This window comes from Neolamprologus brichardi, chromosome 1 (genome assembly GCF_056152115.1).
Source record: "Neolamprologus brichardi isolate AB-2024 chromosome 1, ASM5615211v1, whole genome shotgun sequence".
Classification (NCBI taxonomy): domain Eukaryota; kingdom Metazoa; phylum Chordata; class Actinopteri; order Cichliformes; family Cichlidae; genus Neolamprologus; species Neolamprologus brichardi.
Window position 1 is genome coordinate 17,838,104 of NC_142104.1, and position 18,301 is coordinate 17,856,404.

The window sequence follows — 18,301 nt, forward strand, 5'->3', positions numbered from 1 at the left end:
ATAATTCATAACTCATAAAATAACTAATAATTAAAAATGCATCCCAAACCAAAAGCTTGACTCTCTGGAGCTTAAAGAATGCAATGTATGATGTAAAACATACATTGCATTCAAATACTTATCAAGTCCAACTAATTCCAAATAACTCAGGGGAATTAAAAATGCATCCCAAACCAAAAGCTTGACTCTCTGGAGGTTAAAGAATGCAATGTATGATGTAAAACAGGAGATAAAGAGGATAAAGATGGAATAAGTCACGTAAAAACGAAATGCCAGGCTGTATGGGTTCTGCACAGACAGAACTACAGGAAAATATTTTACAGCAGCCTCTAATATTAACATAATTTGCTCATAACATAAAGATAAATATATATGAGATTTTAAAAAAGCTCCATAGCAAATGCTTTTAAACTCAAAACCTGTGTGAGTGTGTGTATAATATAAACACTCTCACGGCTCTCATCTGCTTGTCTCATTCCTCTCGCCGAGTGGGACTGATGAGTGTGAGGGAATCAGAGCGGATATAACTCTCGTTTCCTTGTTGTCAGCAGTTAACAGCTCGATCTGCAGCCCAGTTTTTCACTCTGTGCTCTGCTGTGGAAGTTACGTGTGTGTGTGCATGCCCACATGTATGTGACAGTTAAGATTTGCTGCACTTTTTGAGAGTGTGTGCAGTGGCAGCGATGGTGTACATGGAGGGGTGTGCTTTAAAGATAGTGAGTTTAATTAAAGATGAAAGAGCTGATGATTAATTGATGAAAGGTAGACTGTTCCATTGCGCTGAAGTACGGGGGGGTGTTGACCCTCTTCTCATATAGAAAGCAACTGAAAATTGCCAGTATGTAAATACCAGTGATGTGTAATCTCACAGCCTTCTTACTCATGTTATTCCAGTTTTGGTGAACTATTCCACACATAATCTATAGAAAATATCTGGAAGATCACTTTTGTGGTGGAGACTATGTTCCAGTTAACTAACATCACCAATCATTTCTTATATTTTGCTGCATTATACCAGGTTTTTGCTATATCTGTTTCAGAAAGAGCGAGGCAATCATCCTACTGCTGTTTTGTTGTTTGTATTCTGGCTCGTCTTCCTCTGCTGACTTCATCTCAAAGACTAGTGCCTCTGAGGCTCTCCTCTATAAAAAATGGAGTAGCACAAGCTCTTTTTACATCACACTTTCTGGTACCAGGAGATTAGAAAGTGAAGGTGGAGTGCTCTGGAGAAAACACTCTTGCTCTGGGCATCTGTCCTGCAGTTGTACTTGCCACGAGACACTAGGAGTGAGAACAGACTACATCAACGTCTTACTGCGGCAGCTGTGGCACAGTGGAAACAATCCCCCTGATAGTTGACGTGTAACAAAACAGTATTTATGCGCTGGTGGGACTTCTTTTGATGCGAATGAATAACTGGGACAAGAGCTGTCATGTTATATTTATTCATTCTTTCGGTAATATCTTTAGTAAACAGTACAAGCCTCATCAAATAAAACAAGCTCATCATAATAAATGGTGAATGAGTTTGAAATAAATAAACAAATTCAACAGAAGCATTCAACTTGAATTCAACAGGAGGGGAACATATGTCGACAGAAATTAATTAAAAAATAGAAACGCATATCAAAAATGGGACATCAAATGAATAAATACTCAATATATTACTTTAGTCATTGCTAGCTGTCTCACTATTGAACTGCATGTTTAAAAAAGAAGAAGAAGAAACTCTGATGGTACAAAGACTAAACAGCAGGGCTGCAGTACACTGTGCTTTCAGGAGCGTTTTTGTCTTCACTCTAAGTGGTGTAGCGAGGCTGGGGGTCATACATGCAGCAGGTTACATCAGGAGGTAGGAAGGAGGAGGCCGTGGGGGGAGGATGGAGTCCAGGCAGAGGAGTCACAGCATGGAGTCCCGGCAGAGGACGATCTCCATCTCAGTGCGGTACAGTTTCCCTCCATCTGATAGAGCCATGATGCTCTTCTTGTAATCCTCCAGTCCGGTTGAGTCCACGTCCTGCCATAAATGACACGGGCACACCGAGTCAGCGGATAAGCATACTCTACACTACAGCAATCTCCTCTCTCCTCTATATTTAGCAAGTAGACAAGTAACCTGAACTGATTAATCAATAGGTTGACTATTCATTACCATTTTGTTCTTGTCACAGAGGTCCTTCAGCAGAGCATCGAGCTCCTGCTCATCAATACATCCGTTACCATCCTGGTGGATGAGACAAGAGAGGAGGTTTGAATTATACAGACAAGGAAAATTTCTCCTAAAAGCAGGGATCAAAGCAGGTGAGGGAACCGGATCAGGTGTAGAGGTGCAGCATAGGGGAAAACACTGCTTAGAAATAAGTCACATAACAACTTGTTTTGTGAGTTTCTTAGTGTGCACGTTGTGAATAATCCCACTGAATTAAACAAGATATACGCAGATGTTTCATGAGCTATTCGGCTGATTTTCCACCATTTGTCACTGTAAAGCAAAAATTTGAATTCAGTGAGTGAATCTAATCATGACCTTAAATATAAACTGATGTCTGCTGCCCTTGATGTACATCCAAACATTGACCATGTAAGCTACAGCCTGCTGTAATCTTCCCCAAAATACTGCACAAAATATGCCAAACTAGCTGATATTCTCATGAAACCTTTAAACAATACAAAAAACAGTACACTTCAATTACTTTTGCAAGATTTTTCACAAAAACATAATTAGGACATCCAATGTATTAAATTTCTCTTGTGTTTGAAAACATTCTCTCATCTTTCTCTCCCGTCCTGTGTTGCTCTTCCTTCAGTATCGCACATTTACAACAACTGAGCACTTAGCTAGCAGACAAATCCTGTGACAAACTGCACAAGAAACGTTTCGTGTGTACAAATCTGTACATATTTGTCATATTTGTTCAGTTTAAAAATGACCTTAAAATAATTACTCTGATTATACTGCGACCAAAACTGTATTTGCAGCTGCAGCATTAACGGTTCACCAAGAAACCGTTAATAAAAGAAAAATTGTCTTTCTTGAAGGTGTGGGACGCCATGATTTTCTTATCAACGAGCTACTTCTGCCATGCCCTCAGTCAACACATCAAGAGTGAAAAATCAATTCAATTTTTTTCATTCATGATCAGATACTATCATGGTCCAGGCTAAAGGGTTTTGTTTTCCTTCTTCTGTCATCGATTGTGCTTTCTTTAGTTTCTTTTTCTGTGCAGGTGGTGAAGTAAGCTGACGTTTTCCTCAGTCTCCCTTCGGTCATGGCCTCCACTGGGAGCCATCTACACCTGTGTTCAATCACATTATCCTGAATACTTAGTGGCTAGAAGGACAGCAGAACTCCGTCAAATTGTTCGTCTCCCTCATTTGTATGAGGCACTTTGACTGCATGTCTTCCTCTTTTTCCTGGGTCCTGGCTCTGCTGTGCTTACCTGTTATCCAGACTTACCGGTATTGCCAAGGAGTTGCAACCTCCTCCATCCATCTACACCTGCCAGTACACCCTTCATCAACACTCACAGCAATTCTTTGAGGCTAAGACTGAGACACTAAGACCTTACCTCTTTGTTAATTAGGACAGATGCTTTTTACATTACACTATTAATTTGTTTTTTAAGTAATTCATTCTGTACTAAAGCAGAACAAAAGACTGAAATTCCCATGATGATAGCAGAACTAAAACTATCCACTTTCTACCGCTGATCTGGGCCCGGGTCACAGGAACAGCAGCCTAAGCAGGGATGCCCAGACCCTTTTATCGCTGGTCACAGCCTCCAGCTCTTCCAGGGCAACACAGATACGCTCCTGAGCCAGCTGAGAGGCATAATCTCCCCAGCGTGTCCATGTCTGACCCAGTGTGTTTGTTTAGAAAGTATTTCACAGATACTTTGTATGATAATCAAATCAAAATGATTTTATTAATCCCTGCAGTGACATGTGGATCAGTCACTAGTGTTTCTATCCCCAAATCCATGACATTATATAGACTGCCAAGACATTTCCCCGTGATGATGATCCAGAATTATTTGATCCTCAGTTTTCCACCAATCCCCATGAGGGTGACATTTATAGTAGAGAGCAAAACAAAATCATCAAGCACTTGACAATGTAAGATATTCAGAGTTATCTGTAAGGGTGTTAGCATTCTGATCTGAGCAACTAGCTCCAGTACAGCTTTACAAAGCTGCTAGCACAGCTGCACACATCTGTTTAGGTACCACACACCATGCATAATACACAGGAAGGGAATATAAACTATGACAGAAGAAGCTGAGGAAGATGCTGTTTTCACCTCATCGTAGAAAGTGAAGATGGAGTCAAACTCCTTAACCGTGAGTCTGATACCCTGTGTGTAAGAGAAAAACAGAGAGGAGTGAAATTTGTTAGAAACTGATGGGTATTTCTAGAAAGCGGTAAAAGCCCCATCAGATCCAGAACCGATATTAATCCATGCAGATTATGATAACTGGGACTAGAGTTCAGTTAATCCTCAGCAGACAGACTAATCCTCTGTCCGAAAGAAATTGCGGATCTGCCCTCACAAGTCAGCTGTACATATCATGACATGGTACACATGGGATGTATATGTGGAAAGAAAGGTGAAACCTATACACACAGAGGTCATGTTTTCTTTTTTTAATAATAATCTTCTACAGTGCTGTTTACAAGTATTTCACCTCTCCCTGATGTCTTATTTATTTTGCATATTTGTCACACTTACATGATCCAGATCATCAAAAAAAATAAACATTAGACAAAAATAACCTGAGTAAATACTAAAGGGAAAAATCTATCCAATCCGCTGTGTGAGAAAGTGTTCCCCCGCTTGTTAAATAATGAGTTAACTGTGATTAACCACATTTTTTTGGGAAGCTGGGTTCAGTTTCATTCACCACACCTGAGCCAGACCTGTATAGTCAAGACGTGACTTAAATAGACCCTGAAGCAGGCTAGAAGAGCCCAAGAAGAGCTGAGAAACAAAGCCTGGAAAGGGTTATAAAGCCATTTCTAAGGCTTTGAGACTCTACTGAACCACAATGAGGGCCATTATCAACAAATGGAGAAAACCTGGAACAGTGGTGCATGTTCCCAGGAGTGACTAGGAGTTAAAGGTTCACACAGACACCTGCTGATAAGTGCTACGTAACAGACTTCTTCAGCTTTTCAAGCAGGTCAGAGTCTCAGCTTTAACTGGGTCACTGTAACACGTTGATTTTTTTCCTTTTTCAGCCCTTCTGTTGTAGATTTGCTGCTGTGTTTGGGATCATTGTCCTCTTGCATAACTCACTTTGGGCCAAGCTTTAGCTGTCAGACAGATGGCTTCACATCCGACTCTAGATCACTTTGGTATATAGATGCGTTCATAGTCTACTCATTGACTCCAAGGTGCCTAGGTCCTGTGGCAGCAAAACAAACCAAAATCATCAATCCTCAACCACCACTGCACTGACAGGTGGTATGAGGTGTTTGTGCTGACATGCAAGTGTCCAAAAGACATAGTTCTGAAAGTCTAGTGGTTCGTTCAGATGTAACGTTGAAGACATAAAATGTGCTGCCATTTTTTTTCTTTTTTTTAGAGAGAGAAGCTTTTTGCTGGAAACCCTGCCAAACAGGCCACACTTGTTCTTTTTTCTCATTTTACTGTCACAAACTTTAACACTTAGCGTGCTAACTGAAGTCTGTAGAATCTGGGATGTGGGTTTTGGGTTTTTATGTGAGTTTGTGGAGATGTATTAACACACATCTGAGTGCTACAGATGTGCTACAGACCAGTGAACTGCCAAAACCTCTGTTTTTTTGTATAACGTTGCTAACACTTCCCGATGATCAATTAATCAAGCAGATTTGATTAGCAGCACCTAGCTGCTACTAAGCCTCTTCCTGTGAAACCTTTCTTTCTTACATGACTGTACCTGACCAACGTTGTTGTCCTGCCAGATAGGTTTTATCTGCCTGGCTGGACTGCCTCAGTGGTTTACAAAATCCCAGCTCAATCAGGCATTCACAGAGAAAGATGTTGAACCTAGAAATCCCATCCCAATACACCAAGAAACATGGAGCCCATCTGGCCGCAGAAGGGGAACTTAGACTATCATATATTTAGCTATCATATATAATTTTGTTCTGAATCTCTGGAGAGCTCTTCAGTTTCTGACTTTTTCACATCAAAAGGAACTGACGGGATCTGAAGGAACAGGCTTTTGTCGCTTATAAGTATAATCTTACCTGGAACTTCAGCAGGAAATTTTCCTGGACCGGCAAGAGCCTGTGGTGAAACACAGACATGTGAACGGTGTCCTTAAAGAAAAGTTTTAAAAATGTTCCTAGCATACAAATAACACAAAGACGACACTCACCTGGCCATCTCAGAGAGGCCCAGCTTCCCATCGCCATTAAGATCAAACATATTTAGCTACACAGAAAGAAAATTAACAGGGAAATTATTGAAGTAATGTATCACATATTAACTACTCAAGGGAGCTTAAATGCGGCAGTTAAGTGTTTAGCCCACAGAAATACAGGGTTATTCTGTGCTAATGGGCTGCAATCTTTGCAATCTTTGCCTCGTGGCACTCACAATCGTCTGCGTGTATTCATTAAGCTTCTTGTCTTCATAGTTTCTGTTCGCCTTCTTCAGCAGGTCTGACAGGAAACCCTGAAGTGAGAACAAAATAACCACCTCAGCCACTGATTAGATGAGCAAGCTGAGTGTTTGTTTTCAAGTTGAAAACAAACTGTGAGAACCTTCACAGACATTTTCAAGTTGACGTTTTGTTTTTCACATGGCAGAATTTTTAATGGAGCGTGTCATGTCCATGTGCAGTTTCAGAGTAGTTCAATCAGTAGCACCGATTGTTCCAACAGCGTAACACACAGAAATGAATCATCTCAACCAAGGACAGATTAGTTTAGTGTATTCGCTGCACAGCCAGTCACACTCCACATTTTATCTACTTACTGCTGCCTTTTGGTTGTGAAAGGAAAATGACATGTATAACTAGTCAAAATATTTTCTAAATATGTCTTAAATACTGGTGTGTCTATGTAAATTGCCCCTACGTGTGATATTAATTAGTTATTATCACATGTAGGGGCAATACTGCAGCCCTAGTGATCAATTTGAATTTACTGCACAGATCACTGCCCCATGCAGCAATCTGCTGTATAGTAGCACACATAGAGACTACTGAAGTCATATTTTGCTGTTTCAGTGTTGTGTAGGCCTGAATAATGAGGAAAAGACCTAAAGTTTGAATTAATGCTTTTATGTGGATGCAGCAAAGCGTGTCTGCATGCAGAGATGGAGCCACTCAATCTGTTTAGGATTACATACATGGATAGTCCATGAAGAAGACTACATACGAGGGTCACACACTGGGTCACATTTACCTAGAGTCTGAAGAAAATGGTTTGCAGAGAAGATTTCTAAAATGCATGAACAAAACCAACAAAACTGTCCATCTGCATAATGATACTACATTTATTTTTGCTTTATTTGTGATTTACCTTCAGCTCATTCGATTCAATGTATCCACTGCGGTCAGTGTCATACTTCCGCCAGGCCTGCCGGACAAGAGTAATGTTTTCAGAAAACACCATATCATCTTTAACCACTTTGACAGTAAAATAATAAAACTAAATCCTTACACACTCATAAAAACTCCAGTAAAAACAAACACTGTGTTAATGTTGACTCTGTCAAAGACCTCATCAAAGATGGATACCTAAAAGTCCTCCAGCGCTCTCTGCGTTTCCCCTGCACAAAGCTGTGCTCCATTCATAATGTATGGCTATCTGAGAATAGCTTTAACACACAGAACAGCCTGAACATCACACCACTAAAAACCTTCTAAAGTAGTGCACATCAAGTGTGTGTTTGTACAGTTTATTTACAATTTAAGCTCACCAGATGTTTTCTCTCAAACAGGAAATCTCTGCTTTATTATGTACAAGTTGTTAAAATATCTTTGGAAAAACTCCTTCAATGTAATTAATCCATTATAGGTGATATAAAGATGCTTCTCAGGCTCAGAGTCATCAAATAACTATTTACTCTATTTTCTATTTGCTTCTAATTTTAGGTTATTTCAACTATTCATCAAAATGGCCAAAGAGAATTTATGCACATCAGTGATGTCATTCTGCTGCCAGGCGTGAGTGTGACCTAGATCTCAAACACAGCAGTTTTCAGGACAATATCGAATATTTTATGAGTATCCAGGGTTCTAATTAACAATTCACACCTTTAGTGGATTGTCTCTGTATGAAACAGGTGTCCTAACTTGGCAGGAAAATTAAAGGAAATGTGAGTCAGTTGAACGGGCGTCCCACAGGACGGGCTGTAATGGCACACGGACTAGAGGCGATTGTGAGCAAATTTCATAGCTCACTAAGATTTATTAGTCACTGAGCAACTTTCCCTCCAAAATATGGGACTTCAAAAGAAGCACAGAAGGAAGGAGGCTAATTCTTTACATTCAACTGAATGGCTTTGGATAAGAATATGAGCTTGGCTGACCAAATGTGTAGGGTTATGTAAGAGTGCTCGCTGCATATCAACAGTTAAAGCCCGGGACACAGATGTGCATATATGCCAACTTACTGCCATGAATTCAGAACTGGATCCAACAAACTCTCTGAAACAGATCAGGAAGTTTTCTTCTGTGGGCAGAATCTGAGCCAACTGCAGAGTGATACATGAAGAAATGGGACGATTATTAACCAACGTCACATATGTTATGTTATTGGTTTGTAGTTAGAGAGTGTGAAGCATTTGAAATGTAGGCTTCATATAAACAATTGCCGTTCACAGTGAAGACAAACAGGGAACAAAAGAGGATGAATGAGGCTGGATAAAAAGTTTCTAAGAAAATAAATTGTTCTCACCTCTGACATCTCAATTCTCCCATCAGAATTCTTGTCAAAGCTGGCCATGAACTCTTTCATCTTTTCTTTGAATGTGGCATGTGAGGGATCCTGCAAACACATCGAATTACACTTATCAAGATATATGAAATATAAGAAAGGTTACTCTTATAGAGTAAGGTTTAGTAATGGGCATAACTCTTGAAAACAGAACAAAACACCACAATCTGAAAATAGACAGCTCTCTTCCTCCAGCTCTCAACCTCTTTATTCTAAGCCCCGCACATCATGGGCTAAAAATAAATACATGATTTTGGGGCTTTCAGTGGAATACTTTTAGGTTTACACGCTCTGCCTTTGCAGAGGGGCAGAAGAAGCATAAAAAGTGGCTTTTCGCGGCCATATGACTCTTGATCTGCACAAAATGATCCCTATGAGTGCCATCCACTCCAATCTGAGACATTATCAGATGATGATGATAATGATGAATAAAATGGTGGTAAAAAATATAATGCAACATTTTTATAAATAAGCCATTAGATAAATGTTGGAGAGAATCATTTATCTTGGGATTTAGTGCATAAAGTGCTAAGACAAAGATTTTAATTCAATTATAATTGAATGCACTCTTAATGGTGGTGTTTATTTCTGAGGTGGCAGCAGAACATTAGAGCTCTGAAACCTTAAACTGGATACATTTAAACTTTAAAATGTTACCGTACCGCAGTCTTGTGCTGAAGGAAATGTGAGAATCACTTTAGTTTGTTTAGTTTTTAGTATCAATGTGAAATTAATTTTAGTGACTGAACGGGTATTCTTGTTGTGTATTTTGTGTTCGAATAGCTCAAATTCTAACAGAGTCAAATCCACTTTGTAGCACATTAGAATCAAGCATAACAACATTTATACATTTTCTGTATCACCAAATTAATACATGCACATTCTCGTGATAAAGTGACGCAGATTTTGCACATATAAAGGCAAAATTTGCATTGATTACAGGGGTTTTCTCTGTATTATTGTAGTGTTTTTAGCTTGCAATATAAAGCACCTTGTGATATTTTTTATTGTGCAATTTACTTCTAATATTTTTTTATTTTATTTTTCTTCTTTTAACCAAGATTTATATTTTACAATCAAGGTTTATGTTTTTTACTGTATATTTTATTTTATAGTTCATATTTATTTTTAATTTAGTGACTGTTATATATAATATAACAGCCTGTACAGCACTCTGGTCAACTAATATGATACAAGGATAAATTTTGACTTCACTTCACTTGAAGCTGAGCGATAGACAAGTTGTCCATTTATATTAACTGATTAGAGCAACACGGTTGTGCAGTGGTCAGTGCTGTTGCCTCACAACAGGAAGCTTCGGGTTTCCTGGGTTCAAATTCAGGCTCTTTCTATGTGGAGTTTGCCTCCATTTCTCTCCAAAGACATCCACCTTAGGTTAATTGGTGATTCTATATTGACTGTAGGTGTGTATAGGAGCGTAAATGGTTGTCTGTCTCTTGATGATAGACTGGCGACCTTTCCAAGGTGTACTTTGCCTCTTGCCCTATGACAGCTGGGACAAATTTTTCAACACCCCCACAACCCTGAATTGGACAAGTGGAAGAAAATAAACTGATGGATGTACAAAGAGTAAACACACTCACCATCCCTGCTCCTCGTCTTGCATTCTCCAGCTCGCTGAAGAAGTTTTCTAACTCCTTCCCTTCAATGTAACCATTTCCTGCGGCGCATCAGAGGAACAAAATTAGTTTGGCACAAATGATGTTATGAGGCTTTTAAGTCGCCTCAAGTTTTGTTGACTGTTCAAAAGTTTAATTAAAGACTCAGATGTGGATGAGTGATTAAAGGTCACCAGGGGTTCTTTAAATTTGGCAACAGCCACCAAACATTGAGCTCTAGTTCAGTCTCAAGTCCTCTTACCCCAGTAAGCAGTTTACAGGAGTGTATATGGAGCCTGTACATGCCCACAGCTTCACCAAAATCACTCTCTAAATATATTTGGCTGGTCCATCCATCAAATCAGCACAAAAATCTGAATAAAACTCTGAATGACCACTGGACAAGATATGAGTGAATCCTGGAGGACGGCCACACTGGGAAATAAGATGACCAGCTGCTATATCATCTCTACAGAAGTAAAACTCACTCTGATGAACTGGAAAGGTATGTTACACAAAAACAAGGTCATGCTAAGCTGATATTTAGCTGTGTGGCGATTCAGTGTCATGCTGAAATAAATAAAAAAAACAGTCAAGCGCTGCCAGAGTGTAAGCAGCATAATGAGCGCTTCGTTTTCTTGCCTAAGAGGGTGAAAGTGTTCGGTCAGATTGATGCTTATTGGGGCATCCTGTCCCTCTGTCTGGGTTTGTGCTTCTTATGATGATCACATGACCCGAGATAATTTAACACAATAATTTACTTCACTGGTTTGCCAGTAACACGGTAACATAAATTACACTCCCCAGTCTCTTTTTAATCATAAGAATGAGTCCCATCTGTGTACTATACCAAGGGGGGAGGGGTTGCTTTTTATGTTGCAAAAATAGACATCGATGTAAAGGTTATTTGAAATAAAAACAGAGTAAAATGCAGAGATGCACTATGCTCCTATCTTCATCTCTTAATCTCTTATCCTCTCATCTCCCTTCCTTTTTGATCGTTTTCTCCCTCTCTTCGTCCTTTCCTCCCTTCCTCTCATCTCGGTGCCCAGCATTATTTGGACACTTTATTTGATAGGTGCTCCATGTCACCATCTGGGCTACGGGTTAGTTATGGTATGTTTCGACATAAACATGTCAGTTTTTCAGAGAAAGATTACAAAGCTTTGGGTGCAAAAAAACCAAAAGATACAACATGCAAAAACTACACAGCCTCAGTTCAGCATATAGTGATGTTCAGTTGAGATTCCCTTTATTTTTTACTATTTCTAAGAGGCTGGGATTTAAATGGTAAAATGGCTGGACGACCATAATCTCTATCAAAGTGCAAATTAATGATAGAAAGCTTTTAAATTGCAGAATTTAAGCTATAAAAATCATCTGGTCATCAAGATGTCAGGAGAAAGGGTCAACAGTCTGACCATTAATTTTTGCATCACACTATTACTTGTATAGATAAATAACTGAACGAGTGGACGAACAAGCAAAGATAAAATTCACGGAAATTCATTGTGTCCAAAAAACAAAAAATATCTTTGGTATTAAAATAAAATTTATTAAAATAAGGAGGAATCCTTATTTTATATCATTTTATTAAATGATATGGTACAGAGTTGTCTCATAGTGAAAAGAGTGGATTTGAGCGTTTGTATGTGGATGTTGTGCGTTCTCTATGTGCGTGAGTGGGTGCTTGTTTCCTCCCACTATCTTTCAGAACTGGTTAATTTAAATTGATCGTGGCAGTTTTTCTCTCTGTGCTGGCCTTGTGGTGGAGTGGTGCTCAAACCAGGGTGTCCACTGCCTTTAACCTTTTGCCAGATGTGATAGCCTCCCAGCAAAGAAAGTGAATGGGTGGATGCTAAGGAGGTTGGAAAAGAGCGCATAATCTGTGGTGATATTTCTATCATATGTCCGCACCCCGGGCCTACATAAGCAACCCCTCTCAGCTCATCGGCGCCCGCTGCCAGAGTTTATGTTGCAGTCCGAATCTCAGCTGTCACATGGAGCGCACCACTGCACACTGAGCAGATGCAGTCGTTTCTCTCCCCAAACAAAAACACAGCTCAACTGCTGATTGCTCAGTGACACCTCGGAAACAATTCAGCTGATGCACGATGACTAAAAATGACAAAAGAGGGTCATGTGGGAAACAGATTTCTCAGAAAGGGCGCCTGAGTGTTTCACCCCTAGGTGTGAACACAAACCCTCATGAGGCACTACATGCTGCAGTATCAGCTGTATGAGTTGTTTTTGTTTGTATGACAAAGAGGAAAATTTGATTCATTCTTTGTGTTTAATTCACTGCAAAGCAAAGTTTTCTGTCGGATACACTTTATATCAAAGATGGATAAAGTCACCGGGTCTGAAAAGTGAAACCCGGCTGTTGTTTTTTTTAATGACCAACAGGGGGCAGTTCCTCTGGTTTTTTAATAAAAATCTATAAGAAAATAATCATACTCGACAGTGATTTATGAACTTAATAAACATTTTCCCCGTGAGTTTGTGGTACCAATCATGAGTTTAAAATCTTCTTTAATACAAAGCAATGTTCATTTTGCATTAATATGGTCCCATTTAGAGTAGAATTTATAATACAGCAGGATATACTTTAGGATGTGACTACCTCATGACTGAGCATCCGGTGCAATGTCCTCAGTTTATCACTTTTCACCTATGACATATGCTTTCAGAAAATCTAACTGGTTAACCTGAGGTCTCCAAGAAGGAATCTACAAACCGGTGGTTAGTGTCACTGTGACTGCATCCGTCTGGTAACTATACAATCCTTGCTGCACTACAGAAAGGAATTTGTTGATGCCCTTTTAGTCAACAAAAGCGCACTGCCTACATATCACCCAAAACAGACTGTCGAGGTTGTGGTTAACTCATTTCTCTCACTTTTGCAATTGAGTCCATCTTGGAGTGGGGAATTAATTACTCCTCACCCTTACTGAGGTGCTCCTAACCCTCTCCTTCTACAGGCACAGTTAAGCCACAAAAATAACTTAGATTAGGAACAAATTGGGGTTAAAATGAACTAAAGTGTTGAAAGGGAGCAGGATTTACAGTGAGGCTTATTGTGAAAGCTCTGTGGGCCACTGCAGTACTGTCAGGCTGTGCTGTTTGATGAAAACAAACTGCAAATTTATCGGACAAATAAAGGTCATGACTTTTTCTCAATGGCTTCAGAGGGTAATCTTTCAGCTGAAGTTGCAAAATGAAAATATGTACAGCTGGATCGGCTCATCGTGAAACAAAGTGAGGCGATGAAAGCACTCTTCTGCAGTTCAGCTGCCCCACAGTTAAACGAATATCTATTTGTATATCAGATATAATATCACTAATTGCAAATATGCATCAACTAAACTTAAACTAAACTTAGGAATTTTATTTACTTTTATTCCTTGAAACTGATATAACAGCTTTTGTAGTTTTGATCCATTTATAGACTAAAATAAGATTTGTTTTCATTTCAAATCTTAGAAATTAAAATAAAAAACACTGAAAATTTCATTCCACCTTGAGCACTTAATGTTACTTTAAAGATATGTTATAATGAAGTCTACCTCAAAATTAATTACACTGATCATTGCTTTCCTCTGTGATGCAAGTTACGCTATATTCATATTTATTTTAGTGCAAACTGTCCAGTTTCGGAAATGCTGGCTGTAGAAATGTCTGCCTCCTCCTGCCTTGTAATTTTCAAAGTTTGAAAATGCATTTCAAAATCTGGTCTTTTTCTTGAAATCATGACCCAGATACTCAAAAAAAAATTCATCATGCTTGCACTGAGAATTTTCTTTCTACTATCCACATCCTCAAAACAAAACAAAGAAAGCGTATAGCTGCAGTTCTCTAAAGATCAGGACTGTTCCTGTAGAAACATCTGTCACAGAAATACATTCAAGTAATTGTTTTCTGTATGGCTTTATCACTGTGGCCCACTTTACAATGTTGCTTCACTGCATTGACGGTTGTGAGCAGTTACAGTTCTTCTAAGATACCTTCAGGGGACATCAATCAGGTTGAAGTCTTGACTTTGGACCATCGCAGCACGTTGATTCTTTTCTTTTTCAGCCATTCTCTTGCAGATTTGTTGCTGTGCTTGGGATCATAGTTCTGTTGCATGACCCAATTTTGGCCAAGCTTTAGCTGCTGGACAGATGGCCTCACATTTGATTCCAGAATACTTTGGTATACAGAGCAGTTCATGGTTAACTCAACGATTTTAAGGTGCTCAGATCCTGTGGCTGCAAAAACAAGCCCAAATCACCACCCCTCCACCATGATGCTTAACGGCTGATGTAGGAGCCATTTTTTATGTTGGTACCTTATGTATGCCGCTAGGGGTCACCTTTTGTGTTTTACGACATGGTGTTTATGGACATGTATTTAAGGTAGACACACGTAATTAGCGGCAGGTGTGTTGTTGTTCGGAAGGAGCAAACAGTTTGTGACCGCTGTGCTGTCATGATATGGTGTTGGATAAAGAGAACTGTTGACATCAAATACAACAGAGGGAAGTGGAATAAAGATTCAAAATGAACAAGATAAGTACGGCTGGAGTTATTGGACTGTAACAAGTTTAACAAGCTCATTCATATCAGTGGCATCGCGTCACCCCCGCCAACGAACACCTCAGTAGCTTCAGCTGGCCTGAGGTGTTCTTGCTGATGTGCTGTGCATTATGGCCAAACATTTCTGCTTCAATTGACATTGTTCCAGAAGTTGTGTGGGTTGTTCACATGCAACTTTGCAAAACTAAGCTGTGCTGCAACGTTCTTTTTAGAGAGAAGAGAGTTTGTCCTGCCAACCCGTTCGAACAAGTCATACTTGTTTGGCTTTTTAGTTTAACTTTTAACATGCTAACTGGGGCCACTAAAGTCTGGGCTTTTTGCAGTTTCTCTGAGCATTGGACATCTAGCCTTGGGGTCAATTGACTGGGATGTCTACCCCCGTGAACATTGCGGTATTGTGTTAACACACGTGAATGTTTCAGACCAGCAGACGTCCTCATATAAGCATTTAATCAAGGTCACCTGATCAGCAGCACCTAGCTGCATATTCATATTCCTATGAAAGCAGGTAGGGTGTAACTAGTTTTTTACATGACTGTAGCTAACATTGCAGCTCACACATGAGCCCCTCATGGGAGGCATGGGAAGATGGTCACTTTCTCCTGGAGAGTGATTGGGTTGCTAAGTAGGAAATAGGCCTGAAACCTCTCTCAACAGTTCAAGGTAGGTTTTTATTTGCTTGTTTGCTTGTTTTGGTGCTTTAAATGCCACACAGAAAGTTCCACTTGTTCTCCAATGCGACAGCTCACACTAAAACAATATAGATGGATAAATACAGACCAGAGTAAAAATACCTATATCTTATTAAATTACATTAACACTTGCATTAATGAATATAAGTGAATATAACTGTTTGCCAGTGAGCATGCATTCTGGCACATTTACATGGCCATCTTTTAACATCGACCCTAACCTGAACCTGTTTATATCCTTAACCCTAAAAGCAAGTGGAGGGCTGTGATAGACAGGATCATCCAACATGTCCTCAATCCAGTGGTCTAAAACTCAAACTGATCCTCATAACGATAGCTGTACAAGTACACACACACACACACACACACACACACACACACACACACACACACACTATCCACTCTCCACTTCACTGTAAGCTCCACCCAACAAAATCCAGAGAGAAAAAAACACTCCTTCACTCTTGCATCCTCTCATCTCTTACCTTTTCACGCTCCCTCCATCCCCCACCCTGCTACCCCTTTTCCCCTCCCTCCTCTGCATCCACATCGCTCTCTCCCCTATATCCCCTTCACTCTCTCTTTTCTATCTTTCAGCCCTTCCTCTCACTGTTTCTGATCTGTTTTTTTCCCTTCGCCCTCTTTTTCAGCATCCTCTTCGTAACACAACTTTACAATCCACTGCAGACCCCCTGACACATTTCTATAGTAAATAAAGTCACAACGTAAATGATCTACAGTGATTTAATCTGGTGGATTTTACTAAGTAAAATAGAAAAACTGTTTACTCATATCACAAATGTATCCTATATATAGTAACCTATTAGTTAATTTTCTTACTGCAGTTTGTGACATTACTGCACTGATTCTGCAGATTTTTACTACATTTTACAGTCGCTGAATTATGTTTTTTTAACGCACAAAAGGGTTTCAACTTTAGCTGGACACAAAATTCTCTTATATGCACTAATTTCAACCCCACCTTCTACATAATTACTGTTTAGTAATAAACACAAATTGATCCGATGGCTAGTTCCACAGTCATTAGACAGGCGGACACTTGAGCGCACTGACCGTCTACGTCAAAATGCTTCCAGATGTCGATGAACTGCGCTGCGGTCAGCTCAGCCAGGTGCAGTTGGGGCGGCTGCTGCGGTTGAGTTGCCATCTTTGCTGTTTCTCCCAGCTTTAAGTCGTCCACAGTAGTTGGAGGTAAACTTTTCCCGGTGTAGAGTTCCTCGGGTCTGTGGGATGCGCCTCCTCAGCCGGGGCTTTTAAACCACCCGCGATGCCCGCACTTCTGCTGTGCGCCACACGGGGGCGTCTCGACCGCGAAGAGAGCAACAGCAGAAGACCAATTACAGGAGGAGTGTGTGTGTTTGGGGAGGGGGGGGGGGGGGTGTCCTCTGGGCTTTGTATATGAGTCACCATTAACTGCCGTCCAGGCTGCTGGTTTCATAGAAGGATCATTATACATCATCCAATCCTGCTGCTCCCGCAAGGGGAAAATTACATCAAACAATTTATTCTAAAGCAGGGCGCCCTGCTGGCTCCAGTGGATCTACTCACATCTATGTCATGCCTGTCTCTGCCAGTCCTGCATCTCCCTGAAATGTGAATGGTCAGATAAAGTGTTAAATTAATGTCCAAGCACACCTGAGGAGGAGGAAGAACTCATAAAAATGAAAGGCTGAGGGCCATCCTTTCTCACAAATCCCTACACCACTGCTTTTTCTTTTGAGATGACCCATCTGTCTTTCCTTCCATCACCTCCTCCCCTCTCAACCTTCCACACCCTTTAGCATCAATCTTCCCGACCTGTGCAGGTGAGAGGGGAACTCAGTCTCCCCAGCCAATCAAACACGTACTTGGCTTCAATCCAAGCAGCAGCAGCAGTAGCTGTTCTTGAATGGCCACTAAATCACCTAAATTCTTTTGTTCATTCTGCAGTGCACCGTTGTCCCCCTTTTCCTCACCTTCCCCTCATTCTGTGGTTCTTATCCCTCTCTGGTTTGGACCCCAAAGAAGGATAGTTGGTGTGCTGGGGGATGGGACTTAGACGATGAGGATGCAGAAGAAGAAAAAGAAGGAGACACTTTATCTCCTCACTGCAGAGCTGTGTGCTGCAGAGAAATGGAAGAAAAAAGAAGGAGAGAGAGCAGGAGAGGGCAGCTTATAAGTCTCTGTGTGTGCGTGTGTGTGCGTGTGTGTGTGTAGGATAAAATGCATATGTAAATACTGTGTATGTGTGAAAGACAGAAAAAAGTGGGGGTATTTTTAGGAACTCCCCTCTTAAAGCCTGAAGTGTATGAATAATGATCAGAGAATTTATAGGATTTGTTTGCAGAGCTCGGAGCACTTTCTGATGAAAGTGCCAGAAGTAAAGCGATTCCCTGAATAGTGAAGATGGATAAGTGATGAGGTTGTTATTGGACCACTGATCACCTTTTAAACTGACTTTGATCTGACTTATCCAAAC

At 40.3% G+C, this 18,301-nt stretch overlaps 1 protein-coding gene across 1 annotated transcript; it reads right to left on the reverse strand.

Annotated features, from left to right (window-relative positions):
- Positions 1–1,429: 1,429 nt before the first annotated feature.
- Positions 1,430–17,067, reverse strand: LOC102776911 (calretinin-like). The gene is made up of 11 exons (XM_006780042.2): positions 16,897–17,067; positions 10,539–10,615; positions 8,896–8,985; positions 8,612–8,692; positions 7,516–7,572; positions 6,587–6,664; positions 6,366–6,421; positions 6,235–6,274; positions 4,301–4,354; positions 2,153–2,224; positions 1,430–2,017 (listed from the first exon to the last, which is right to left on the reverse strand). The coding sequence occupies exons 1-11, from the start codon at positions 16,988–16,990 to the stop codon at positions 1,901–1,903; spliced, it is 816 nt and encodes a 271-aa protein (XP_006780105.2). The 5' UTR covers positions 16,991–17,067; the 3' UTR covers positions 1,430–1,900.
- Between the last annotated feature and the right edge of the window lie 1,234 nt (positions 17,068–18,301).